Source organism: Passer montanus, unplaced genomic scaffold (assembly GCF_014805655.1).
Source record: "Passer montanus isolate IOZ18808 unplaced genomic scaffold, ASM1480565v1 scaffold29, whole genome shotgun sequence".
Taxonomy (NCBI): Eukaryota; Metazoa; Chordata; class Aves; order Passeriformes; family Passeridae; genus Passer; species Passer montanus.
In genome coordinates, this window is record NW_024367596.1 from 3,477,668 (window position 1) to 3,490,388 (window position 12,721).

Consider the following 12,721-nt stretch of genomic DNA (forward strand, 5'->3'; position numbering starts at 1 on the left):
GTTCTGGTGCATCCAACTAAGCCCTTTATTCCTGCCTACAGCTCTGGAGAACATTGCACGAGCTCCAGAGCTGCTGGGAAATTCAGATTTTAGGCAGGCTAGAGATGCCACTCAAGTGGATGCAGTTTGTCCCTTAACCCCGAGGCCACGTGCTGAACTCACAGCTCCCACCACAGGGGAGGCACCCAGGGATCCTGTCCTGCACCAGTGCAAACAGGAGGACCCAGCTTGGGATGGTGGGATGGAACACAACACCCCAAAAGTGGACTGCTCCCTGGTGAGCCCCACCAGCACTCACTGGACCACATTCCATGGGTGCACCCTCCCCAAGCAAGGCAGCCCCATCTCCCAGCTCCCTTGGGGAATGTGCCCCAAGAGGCTGCCAACTGGCATCCACTTCCACACAGAGCAAGAGTGGAATTTGCTTGAAAAATAAAACAAATTAAATGTCCAAAACTACTAATGAGCGTTATGTCGAAGGAGCTCCATCAAAATGAGGAATTACACCCTCCAGACAAATGAAAAGGAGGAACAGACATACAACTTTACAACAAGTCGTAATTAAGAGTTTGAGGGGGAAAAACAAGAAAGAAAAAAGTCCAAATAGTACAGCTTCAATTTTAGCTCCCGTGATGAACAACTTGTGCAGCTGGAGAGCTGTGTGATGAAACCCGAGCCAGGTTCTTTTTGCTATACTCAGACAAATGATAAATTGAAACAAACTGGAGTTTTTTCAAGGGCCAAGGTAGAGGAGTCCTGCCTGAGAGCTGTACTGGGCCCAAAGAAAACTTCAGCAAAAATCCAGAGGCAAAAGTCAGCAAGTCTCTGCATGCAAGGGGCTGCAGGGGCACAAGTGGGAGCCCAGCAGGGAGAAAGGACCCTCCTCTTCCTCCTGCAGAGAGGGCAGGGGAGCACCACAGTGCCTCAGCACCAGGGCTGTGAATCCTTTCCTTCTTCATTTCCAAAATGCCGCAAAATCTCTACGCAGCAAGGACTGGAGGAAGGATGCTCCAGGAATCCCCATTTTTCCATCTTGTGAGGGAAGAGGTGCCTCCTGCTCCCCAAAACAAGAAGAGAACTGCAGGATACCTCTCTGCAGGGCACCCTTTTTGGCATCTTGGCAGGCTGCAGGCCACCTCCCTCCCCAGTACCACTCAAGTTTTCTTCCACTGTCATTGAATTTTAGCTTCTGTGAAAACCTTGGTTCATCCAAGCTGCTCTGGTCCTGCAGAACCTCTTCCCTGGGGATCACCAAACACTGACACCAGACCCCAACTTCTGTCACCCAGCTGTTCTCCTGAGCTGATCTAACCAATCTGTTGTCCTCTAACACCCATGAACCTCCACCAATGAACCACAACAATATCAAGCAAGGTGCAGTCTTGTCCTTCTAGGCTCTGTGATTGCTCATAACTCTCTGCACTTTAACGAGCAGATGAGTAGGATTTGACAGCCCTCATCACAGAAAATCCCTTATCACTTTTATGAAACATGAATCATCAAGAAAAACCTCATCACTTTTCATAAATGGCAAGAACAAGTTGCTAGGTTTGGTTCTAAACAGTTTATTAGGTCACATCAGGACAATCCAATGCTGAGAGCAGTAACACCACCAGTGCATCAAATTCCAGATAACACAGGCAGCCATAAAGCCCAGGCAGGAATTTCACCCACAGCCTTAGCTCTAACTGCAGCAAGTGGAAAATCACCACTAAGCAGCTCTTCGTTCCACCAGCCCCAAGCTAAAACATCCCTGCTCCACTGGAGACAGATTTTTAGTGGGAGCTGGATTAAGCTTTATTTGCGTAATAACCAACAATTCACAGGAAGAATCATGGCAGAACAGAACCCTGTATGAGCTCAGTGTGTGCATGCCCTCCTGACCCACAACAGCCAAAACCTCAATTTCGCTCTCTGACAACAAAGCCTCAAAACTATTCCTTAAATACACAACTTTTGCAGGTGGCTGTGCGAGGAGCCCCTGCCCGCCACGGACAGGGGGCCGCGGCCGTAAAACCTGAAACATGAAGCTGTGCCTGCAGATTAAAAAAGTTTGTAAAACGTGTAAGGTGGGATCAGATCTGGTGGAACCTACAGCAGTAGGTTCACTCCTGTAAGTTTATATTACTGACATCGGGCATGCTGTTAAAAGTGTGATACTACTGGTTTTGCTCCCTTTGCAGTGGCACGTACTTGAGTATGAGGCAAGGAAACAAAACACAGGCACAAAAACCCACTAAAAACCTATTTCAGCACGCACAGCAATCTAAAACCTCAGTAAAGTGATCTTGAGTCATTCTGAGTTTTCCGTGGATAAACCAAGGGGACTCTTCAGGAGCTGCTTTGTTGGGGGAAAAGAGACCTGGAAGCCCAGGGCAGTTTCACAGCACTATGTGTCTGTATCACTGTCAGAACTCTGCAAGCAGTAAGCAAGATAAAAACAACATTCTGGGGTTTTAACTTCAACAACTACCAACAATCATTCTAAAAATAAAAAAGTTTAAAAAAAAAAAATTTGTAGTTTGAAGGTGACCGTGATCTCAGCCTGGAATGTGTGACAGACGCTGCCATGCCACTGCTTGATTTGCAAATGCACTTTCATTAACATACATCTTTAAAAATAATGCTTTTGCTGGGCTGACAGCACTGCCAGAAAGCCTAATAGAGCCAATCATTCTGAAGTCATTAAAAAGTTGAACTAGATATTTATTTATATAGATATTTAATGATAACAGAGAGGAGTCATCCAAGTTAGCAGAAACTGCTCTAGAATCCTAAACTGACTCTGAGCTGAAAAAACACATTCCAGGGCAAGAACAGTGACAAGACTCTCTTCAGCTTTGCACACACTGTAGTCTCTTTAGGGAAAAGAAAAAAACTGAGTGCCCAGTTTGTGGAATTTCATTATTGATATATACCGAAAATTACATATGTTCAGGTTAGATTGGGTATGACAGGAGATAATAGTAAGACAGCAAAAAGAAATCCTAGATCGACCTCATTCAAAATTTTTTTTAAAAAAAAGTACAAAAATGCAGCTTTTAAGCCCTACTCCAGCTGCAATCAAATGAAACATGAGTTGCATCCAGCATGCATGTTTTGACTGCATCCCACCATTATCGAGCTGTTCATCTCAGCAAAGCTCATTTATACAGTCATAAGAAAGAGCCCAGGCCTTTTGTAAAGTTGATCCTAAGTGATGAAACCTAACCTCAGCCGTGAGTCAGGGGGTGGGGTGGTATGTCTCTGAAAAAACTCTAAGAGAGAAAATGACAAAAAAATGTTTTTCTTTCCCTCTTTTTGTTAAATACAACAGGTAGAGCACAGCAGAGCAACCAGATTACACACTGCCCTGGGCTCATCTCAATCCTGCCTCGAGCAGTCTGGGAACCATACCTATCAGTCAAGCTTGAATTTAACAGTATAAACTTGTGGGCAGCATGAGGCCAGGAGCACTGGAAGGATCTTTTACCTTCTCAGGTACAGCCCAATGTTTGCTTATGAATTTTACAGATGAGTTGAAGCAATTAGAGGTGAACAATTACTGCTGATCATGTGTCTGCGGCTGGGGAGCGAGCGGGGACTGGGGATGCTCCCTGTGCCACCAGGGCTGCTGAGCTGCTGTGTGCCCCTGGGGGAGGCAGGAAGAACTGGGGTGTCCCCCCATGCCTGCACCCAGCACTGGCTGTGGCTCCAGCTGGGCTGGGGTCTCCTGTACCAGCTGGGCTGCATCGTCTCTGCCCTCCAGCTCTAGCCACAACCACTGACACACATCCTCAGCTTCACCTTCTTTTTTATTTCCCCTTTTTATTCCCTTTTTCTTTTTTTCCCCCTGTTATTTTCCAGGAGCTACTAAGGCTGAGTGACCCGAGGCAGCCCCACAGTCTATATGTGCACACTCAGCCCTGACTTGCATTTGTCGCTCATTGTACACGCACACGTTTGGCCATGTAACGTCCATTTCCCAGTTTGCCTTCCCATTATATTTTATATTACCTCTGGTGAGCTTGTGCCAGAAGAAAGCAGAAGGAGGAGCTGTTAGAAAGAGTTTCTTGCTTTAAGATTCGAGAGCACATTTTTAGCATTAACTTTTTAGGCTCTGGTCATAAAACGTTGGAGTACGCGGACGATTTTGTGGGTAAATGTGCAGCGCTTCCAGAGAGCCAAATGAACAACAATCTCTTGCTGACAGCACCCAGATCACAACAAGCTACTTGAAAGACAACCAAACCTTAATTTGCAAATCTCAGCAACAAAACGCTATAAAAATATGGAATTATGAACAGCACGATACTGTGCAAAATAAATAGCAAGTCTCCAGTGAATGAAGGGAATTATTGGCAGCAGTACAGCCACCATTACCAAATGTCAGAAATGTAAACACTAAAAAAAAAAAGAGAAAGTTAAAAGCACCATAACTTTCCTTCCAAAAATGTCAGAGCACGGGTGTGCACTCAGAGGGAGATGCTGATGGTTCAGCCTCGCCTGCCCTTTCAGCTGCAGATCCCCAACACCGACCCAAAGACAGTGAGTTGCTTGACCAATGCACGTGATTTGACTTCTGATCTTTCCTACCTACACCAGCTCCTGCTCAATGTAAAGTACTTGAATTCGCTGTTTCAATTAATCTACATAGTTTCCTTTTCCTATCACTGTTCCATAAACGCTCTGCATGGAGAGAATTTATCGTTTTTCAGCACAAAGCATATTTCAGCTTGGAAAATGTAACTTGCTTTTACTAATAACCTTTATGGTTTCTTTAGTTAAACCAGCTGCTGTATAAAAAAGAAATTATCTCTCGGTCCGCTGGCTCGTTCCATGCTACATGTGCTCAGGGCTGAACTGTAAAAGTTGGAAATGAAAAAGATCTTCTCTCATAGTTCTGAGAAAGTTATTTAACCCAGTTTTAATCAGCTATCTCGCATGAGTGAAATACGTAGCACTGGGCTGCAAATAGCAGGCTCCCTCACATTCATTTCCTATACGGATGGAATTTGATTAGAAAGAATGATTTCTAATTGAAGCTTTGTGTCTGGTTGTGATTCTTCTTTCAATACTGTCAAGGCAATTAAATCAGCTAAAGATAATCTTTAACATCCACCTGATGCAGTTAATTAAGTGGTGAAAAATGAAACACTGATTAAATGAGCCGAATTCTATGTTCCAGGTAGCAAAGTTTAAATTGGAAACAAGAATTCACAATCATCTCTTGCTTTGCTGTTTGAGGTATTTTACTTTAAAGAAGCAAAGCTTCCTCAGCCTAACTTTGCCCATTAAAATATTTCATAATGGCCTGTGTTATCCGCAGACAAAAGCAAGCCCTGATTTAGGAAACACCTAATAACTCATCAGCATAATTGAAAACAAAATGCTTTGCTGCTTTACTGCATTCCTCCTCTGCCTATCCCAGCCTTTTTTCCAACACACAAGGATAAATCCACTCTCTGTTGGGCTGAAACATTACTTAAGTACAATAAATGAAAAGAAAAAGAAAACCACCGAAGACCCTGATTCAGTATTACGAGTTCCAGCAAAGTGTATGGGAAGGCACAATAATATCCATGCATGTGTGCATTCAAATCCAAAGCCCCACACATGCAAGTACACTGGCAACATTATCACTTTTGTGTCCTCCCCTCTTTCCATTAAATTCATGTTACAGCATCCAACCAACTCAACGATTTAACACAGCAATCCAAGTGGACTGCAACAGGAGCCAGAAAATGCTCCTAATTCAAAATCAGCACATAATGCCTTTGTATCCCTTAGAAAGCAGCCCTGAATTTTATCAGATATAAGACCAAAAAAACTCATATATGAATTGAACAACAATATGGAAGACTGAAAATTTGTATTTTCTACTGCCCATAATCAAAATTATTCCATTCTGCATTTCCATCTGTACCTTATCTTTTACCACAACAGCAGAGGCCAAAAGCTGCTGTGAAATGCTGTTATTTTTTTTTTCCATTGACACCTGAAAGTTCCTTTAAAAAGTAAGTCCAGAAAGTGAACACCACGTACCTGATCACTTATTTGACATGCAACAAGGTTGTGCTGATTGTAGCATCCAGCAAACTTGATATATTTGAGCCAGTTTCCTACATCTGGTTGACTGGCATCTATGCAGAACTTCACATTGCAAAACTCATCCAAGATCTAAAAAGAAGAATATGAAAGGGTAAATCTTTCTGTCGCTGGCTGAGTATTCTAATCAAAAGATAAATCATAGATTTCTAGATAAACAAACTTTAATAATAATAATAATAATAATAATAATAATAATAATAATAATAATAATAATAATAATAATAATAATATGTTTATTCAGAAATATGTTTCCCTGCTAAGATTTTTTTAGGAACTGTCAGAATAAATACATAATAATAAAAAGACAACAAATGTTCTGAAAAATGTCGATATATATTTACAAGTAATCGAAATGTTGTCTAATTATTGCAATGAAACACTAGGTTAATTTAAGAGGCACCTGATTTTCTATGCATTCATCAATGACTGTGTCTAAAATTATTATTTTAATTAAATAAGAATCTGACAAGAATATAACAAAAATTATTAAAATAGATGGTGTTGGCTTCATTTAAGGTTTCTGTTTTGTTTCAGGATTTACATTGATTGCAGCACTCATTTAGAATTTTTCTGTTTGTTGCTCGGAACCAAACTTTATCTGGCAAGCAGAGTTATTTATCTTGTTTTAACATTACACTTCCCAAACAGTCCTGTGCAACACTTAAATCCCTCCCCTTAATCGAAGCGAATAACAGAACTCCTTATGTCAAAATAAAGAGAATAAATGAAAAACAATGTAAACACTCATGAAAACCATGGCAGTATTCAATACACACCAATAAATGGTTCCAATTATGCAGACAATAAAGAAATATAATGAGACTGCTCGTGGACAAGCTAAAGACGATGTTCTATTCTAATATTATGACAAATCACTAATCATTACAGCGGACTGAATATCATTATTCGCGAGCTTCACCACCGGCCTATCCCAAACTTCCCACGGCTTCCCGGGGAGCTGACCGCTAAACTGTAACAACCTCGCCTCGGCACCGGCAGCACCCACCCCACTTCGACAGCAAAATAAAGGAAACAACCCTAAACGCCCCAAACGAAAGCGAAGGGCGCGGGCGGCTGCGCCCCGCCGGGGAGCGCGGGGAGCCGCGGCCGCAGCCCGCTGTCCCCGCGGGACCTGCCCCGCGCCCCCGGGGCCGCCACCGGGCCCGGCCGGTGCGCGCAGCCCGCGGGGCAGCCCAGCATCGCCCCGCCGAGCCGGGCTCTGCCCTCACCTCCGAAGGGAAGGTGGAAAAGCTCGCCCCGCAGCCCGGAGCTCCCCGAACCCCGCAGCCGGGCCAGCTCGGTCCGCACGGGCGCGCACGCCGCCCCGCCGCCCGCGCCTCCGGCTGCTCTCGGGAACGGGACCTTTAATTTTCCCTTTCGGAGAAACCCCCAAGGAAGGAAGGGGGGCCTCGCCCCGCGCTCCCCAGCGCCTGGGGTCTGCCCCGGGGCCGGCGGCACCGACGGGGCAAGGCGGCCCCGTCCCGCGGGGCCGTGGCAGCGCCGCCGCCGCGCTCGCCGCTCTTACCTTGTGTCGCCGGGAGCCCGCGGGGGCAGGGAGCGGGGAGAGGGACAAATATCCTTCAGGCGGCTGGAAGCAACATCTCGGCGCTAAAGGCGGGCGGAGGCCGCGGCCGTCGGGGTGCGGGGAGCGGCGGGCGCGGCGCGGGGCGCTCCAGCGTGTGCGGGGGGCGGCGGGGCCCGGGCGGGGGCTGCTGGCCCCGGAGGGCTCAGCGGCGGCGGGGCTCGGCGGGCTCCTGCCGGCTCGCCATCACCGTCCCCTTTCGGCCCCTCCTGGTCTTATCGGCTGGCTTTGGGGCGGCGTGTGCGAAAAAAGTTATCGGGGAAGGGGGACGCTGGGGAAAAAAAAAAAAAAAAAAAAGAAAAAACCCCCCCAAACCCACACAAGCCTCTTCAGAGAAAGGAAGGGGGGAAAAGAAAAAAAAAATAAAAAAAAAGGAAAAAGAAAAACAACAACAAACCCCACGGCGCACCGCTCAACAAAACAAACTTCTTTCACTTCTCCGCCGGGGATGGGAGAAAAGTGAGTGCGCGTGGGAGGGCGGACGGGCGGCTCTCCCCCTCCCCACGCCCGCAGCCTGCCCGCGGCGCTGCTTCCCCGCCGCACCCCCGGGCAGCCCGCGGGGCTCTCGCCGCTCGCCTCTATTTATTCGCCGCCGCCGCTCGCCCTGGTGCCCGCAGCCCGGAGCGGCCGCCCCGCAGCGGGGGCTGCGGCGAGCGGGAGCCGCGCCGCGCTCGCCCCGACGGCTGCTGTGCCGGCGCGTTACCCGAATTGTTCCCGTCACCGCGTCACTCTGGTTATTAGTAACGATATTTAATGAAATGCAACTTTTTTTCTTTTCTTTTTTTCCTTTTTTTTTACTCCCCCCGGCCAATTTCGCGACGACCCCGTTTGGTGCCGCGGAACCGCCGCCCCGCTTGCCGCCGCTCCCTATACGATTTTTAAATATGTTTTTTCTGCCTTTATTTCTTTGGTAACGAATGCCGTGAATGGAGCGGCGGGAGGCCGGGCTCTACCTGCCGGCGGGGGCAGCTCCCCCGGCTCGGGGCTCTCCTGGCTGAAATGGACCCGAAATCCAACCGTGCCGCAAACGTCCGCCAAGTTTGGAACAGCCCGGGCTCACTACGGAGAGATCCTCGTATATGTGCTTTGGGAAGAGGGCAGGGGAAAAAGAAAAACTAAGAGGGCTGAGCTGTATCTTTTATTGCACCATACAGAAGTGCCACCCACTTTTTTTTTTTTTTTCTTTAAGTGCAGATATATTTTTCAGACTAAAAGTGAATTTTTCTTCCCTGGGGAGCCAAGAGGGGCCGGAGAAGGAGAGCAGGGGGAGGGCGAGAAGCCGAGTGACAGGGGATGCTGATGGATTCGTCTCAGCGGCCCGTTATCTGTGACATTGACCTGTTAGCTCAGATAATGGCTATTGTCCGAGGGGAGAGAGACGGAGGAAAAAATAAAATAAAAAAAAAACCAAAACCCGCACGCAGTGGTGGTAGGTAGGACGGGGGGAAAAAAAATCCTTTGTCAATAACCTCAAAAAACCCGGTGGGAGATTCCCAGAGTGCCCGGGCCTGGGAACCGGAGCCCGCCCGGTGTGCGGGGCCGTGGGTTCCTGCCCTCCCTCCGCTCCCCATTGTTGGAGGTTTTTTTCCTTCTTATTTTTCCTCCCTCTCTCTCTCTTTTTCTTTTTTTTTTTTTTTTTTTTTTTTTTTTTTTTTTTTTTTTTTTAATTTAGCCATAAATTGGCCCGGCTCGCGCTATGAGCTGTTCTATTTTCTCCCTGTCAGGATGAGGGATTTGCTTTATGATGCATTGTGTATTAAATACAAGTAATCTGGGAAACTGATTGCTCGAGCCCATCGGCCTGATCAGAGCCCCCGATAGCGAGCCGGAGCCCCCCCGTTCCCTCCCCGTGGGCCGTGCCACAAAGGGAGGAAAGGCCGGTGGACAAACAAAAGCGGCTCCGGTACCGGGCCCGGCCCGCTCCGGGGCTCGCCCGCCGCCGCTGGATGGCGCTCGCCGCCGGGACACCGGGAGCGCGGCCGCCGCTCCCCCTTTTTTGGGGGGGAAAACCCTTTTTTAATTCTTTTTTTAAGTTCCCCTTCATGCAGCGCACGCAGCGGTTCGGGTGTAACCCAGCGCGGCCAGAGGAGGAGGAAGAGGGGGAGGAAGGATCATGCCCCCGAGCCGGGGGTGGGAGGTGCGGGGGTCAAGCCTGGCCCCGCCGCCGGTCGGGACCTCCAACATCCCGGTCCGGGGATGTGGATACACACGTCAACACGCGGCGAGGTATTTCTTCTTTCAAGCGAAAATCTTTTAAACGTCTCTTGCCGCCTTTCCCCCTCTCCCCTCAGACGGTTCGGTGGGCGCTTCAAGAGGCCCAAATATTTCCACAGGGTCCCGTTGGCAATTGTTTATTTAAAACAAGTCGCTCTATTAGTGGAGCAGTCAGGAGTTAGTACTCCAGTCTGCTAGTAATTCCCACCAGGCTGTAAACTGATGCCTCTTTTAAGCCTTTAACTTCATGGTCGTCCCAGAAGTAAAAGTTCTTCTAATGGAGACCCTATGGGCATCGTGCATTCCAGCACATCATTAAAGCAAAGCAAAGCAGCTTGGCCACAGCCAGATGAAATAACGGCACTGTCCACGTTTAATGGGCTTCCTGGGGCCAAACGCTGCCGAGGACAATGGGGGAAAATCAGACAAGTCACTGGTGATTTTTTGAATACCGTAAATGTTCATATTATGCTTAATATTATCCTTTCATTTGTAGACAAGCTGCTTCACGACCACCTTTTCGAGAGGGGTTTAATGTTATATATATATCTCAAGGTGACTAAACACAACACTGAGCATCCTGGCTAACACTGTGATGAGTGTTTGAAGCACTGGGGGAGTGCATTAATGTGGAGAGAGAAAGGAAAAGCAAAACGAAACAAACACGCAGAAAAAAACTGCTTCCTAACATATCCAAATGCTCCAGGACAGACCTGGGAAACAACAACAAGACCGAAAGGCAACACAGTTTCTGCATGTCAATTCCTCCCACCCAGTGTGGTGGATATCAACTTGAAAAATAAAAATAAAAACAGGTGAAAATACATGTGTTGCTGCTGATTTCAGGAGGAAGAGTCAGGTAATTTCCAGCACTTGATGAAGGAGTGGGGTGGGCATTGCAGTGCCCTCCACGTTGGTGCCCTGTCCCTGCTGTCCCTCCTGCCCTCACACTCTGCCTGGCTCATCCCTCCCAGCCAAAAGGCAGTTTCCAAGTGAGGGAGAGGAGGAGAAAATTAAAGGTAAAAAAAATGTAAATAAGAAATTTCCCTTGGTCTGGAAATGGGCCCAACTGAAAGCATGTTAATCTCCACCTCAGTAATTTGGTTCTCCTGGAGAAGACAGAAGCCCTGCTGCTGTGCCCTGCACTTCATAAATCACGTCTTTATGTGGACAAGGTCAGGGCACCTAACAGCTCAGACATGGGCCTTTGCAGTGGCTCGGAGGGCTCCGGCATGTTTATTCTCTCGCACAGATCTCTGAGGAGCAGTCCAGCACGCTTCTAATTACTTTTGATTATTTTCATTTGCTCGGGTCAGACTGGCTTTGCCGGCACTGCTGGAGGGTGGGTTTCCTCCCCCCAGCCCGGCTGTGGGATGCAGGGGGATCAGTGCTGTGCCCTGCACCCCCTTCCCCAGGGCAGCGCAGGGCTCCAGGGACCCCTGGGGCTCACCCTGCCAGTGGAGGGGGTCCTGTTTTGGCAGCAAAGCCTGGAACCTCTAGCTGAGCCAGGGACCCCCACAGCTGCCCTCCCCACCCTGCTGTAGCCAGGCAGAGCAGGACATTTACCAGTGTGAAAAGAGGGGCATGCAGAAAAACACACATTTCACCCCTACCCCCCCAAAAGTACCTACTGCCTTCAGGGAAAAAAAATAAACGACCCTGTATCCTTGCAAAAAAGTTACAGCGGTGCATGTGCAGGCAATAAAAAAGTTGAAGGACCTCTGCTATGCCTGTGGGGACAGAGCTGTGCTCGGGGAGCTGCAGAGCACAGCCTGCACAGAGGCAGAGTGTGAGTTGGTCTGTTCTCCTCTGAGTGCTTAGCAGTCACAGCACAATTCATTGGGAATGCTTGGTGCCCACACAGGGGGCATGCACCACAGGGACACAGGAGTGTCCCTGGTGGTGCTGGGGTCCTGGTGTGGGTGAAGCCATCCCCGTGCTCCCACAAGTGCTGCTGCACCCCCTGTTATGGTCTGTGACAGCACACAGCTGGCAGAAGCCAGCTACCCAAGTTCTGAGCAGAAAGGCTCCACTTCTTCTCTCCCATTAAAATGTGGGGTCTAAAATAGTTCCTTCATATCCCAATTGAGCTTGACAGCCCAGCCCTGTATTCTCATCCTGGTGTGAGTGAGCAGACCTCGTGTCCTGTGTGCCAGGGTCTCCAGCACATTCCAGAGGTGAGGGTGGGTGTTGGTGCCATCACACTGGTGGTACCCACACTCCTCAAGCAGGGGCTGCCTGATGGGAAGGAATTTTCTGGGACAGGGTTTTGAGCCTGAAAACTTTTGGATATTGGGTGTTACTGCAAACCAGGAGAAGGGATATCCCAGCAGGTTTACCTACTTCATCAATCAGGAAGATGTAAAAAAGTGTCAGTGGCTGGTATCTGGCTGCCTGGGTGATTTTACTCCTGTCTTGGGGAGGAAATCCTGCAGACACCCTTCCTTGTGGCAGGACATGAGGTTTGCCTTACTGCAAACAAACCACAGCCCTCACAGCACACCCCAAATTTGACGCTGGGGGAGGCAGTGCTGCTGGTCCACACCCCTGCTGTGAGCACACTCCTTGCAATGCTTTCCTCCTCCAAACCTTTCCCCAGCTCTCCCTGCCAAGGCACGTGCTGTGGCGCTGAGGACTGTTGCTGTTTTCCTTCGCAGCGCTCATTGCTTCCATTACAGAAGAGTCTGGAAGCCCTCAAATCCAGCCAGGGCCATTTTCACACTCGAGGTTACTTCCCCCACAGGGTGAGGCAGCCCCTGCTGGATGAGTCTGGCACGAGTTTGGCTGTGGTAAAAGTCTGGGGAGAAACGCACATTAGCCAGCTTGTCTTAGCAC

The 12,721-nt window shown here is 48.5% G+C and overlaps 1 protein-coding gene across 8 annotated transcripts in view; it reads right to left on the reverse strand.

Annotated features, from left to right (window-relative positions):
- MECOM (MDS1 and EVI1 complex locus) overlaps positions 1 to 12,721 on the reverse strand; it is a 322,308-nt gene that overhangs the window by 40,067 nt on the left and 269,520 nt on the right. For 6 of the 8 annotated variants that reach the window (XM_039713580.1, XM_039713581.1, XM_039713587.1 and 3 more), the window contains exon 3: positions 6,025 to 6,159. In XM_039713580.1, the coding sequence (XP_039569514.1) occupies positions 6,025 to 6,159 (135 nt within the window). Of the gene's footprint in view, positions 1 to 6,024; positions 6,160 to 7,319; positions 7,339 to 7,615; positions 7,822 to 12,721 lie in introns of those variants that run through there. The other 2 variants (XM_039713585.1, XM_039713586.1) reach the window with 2 other exon arrangements.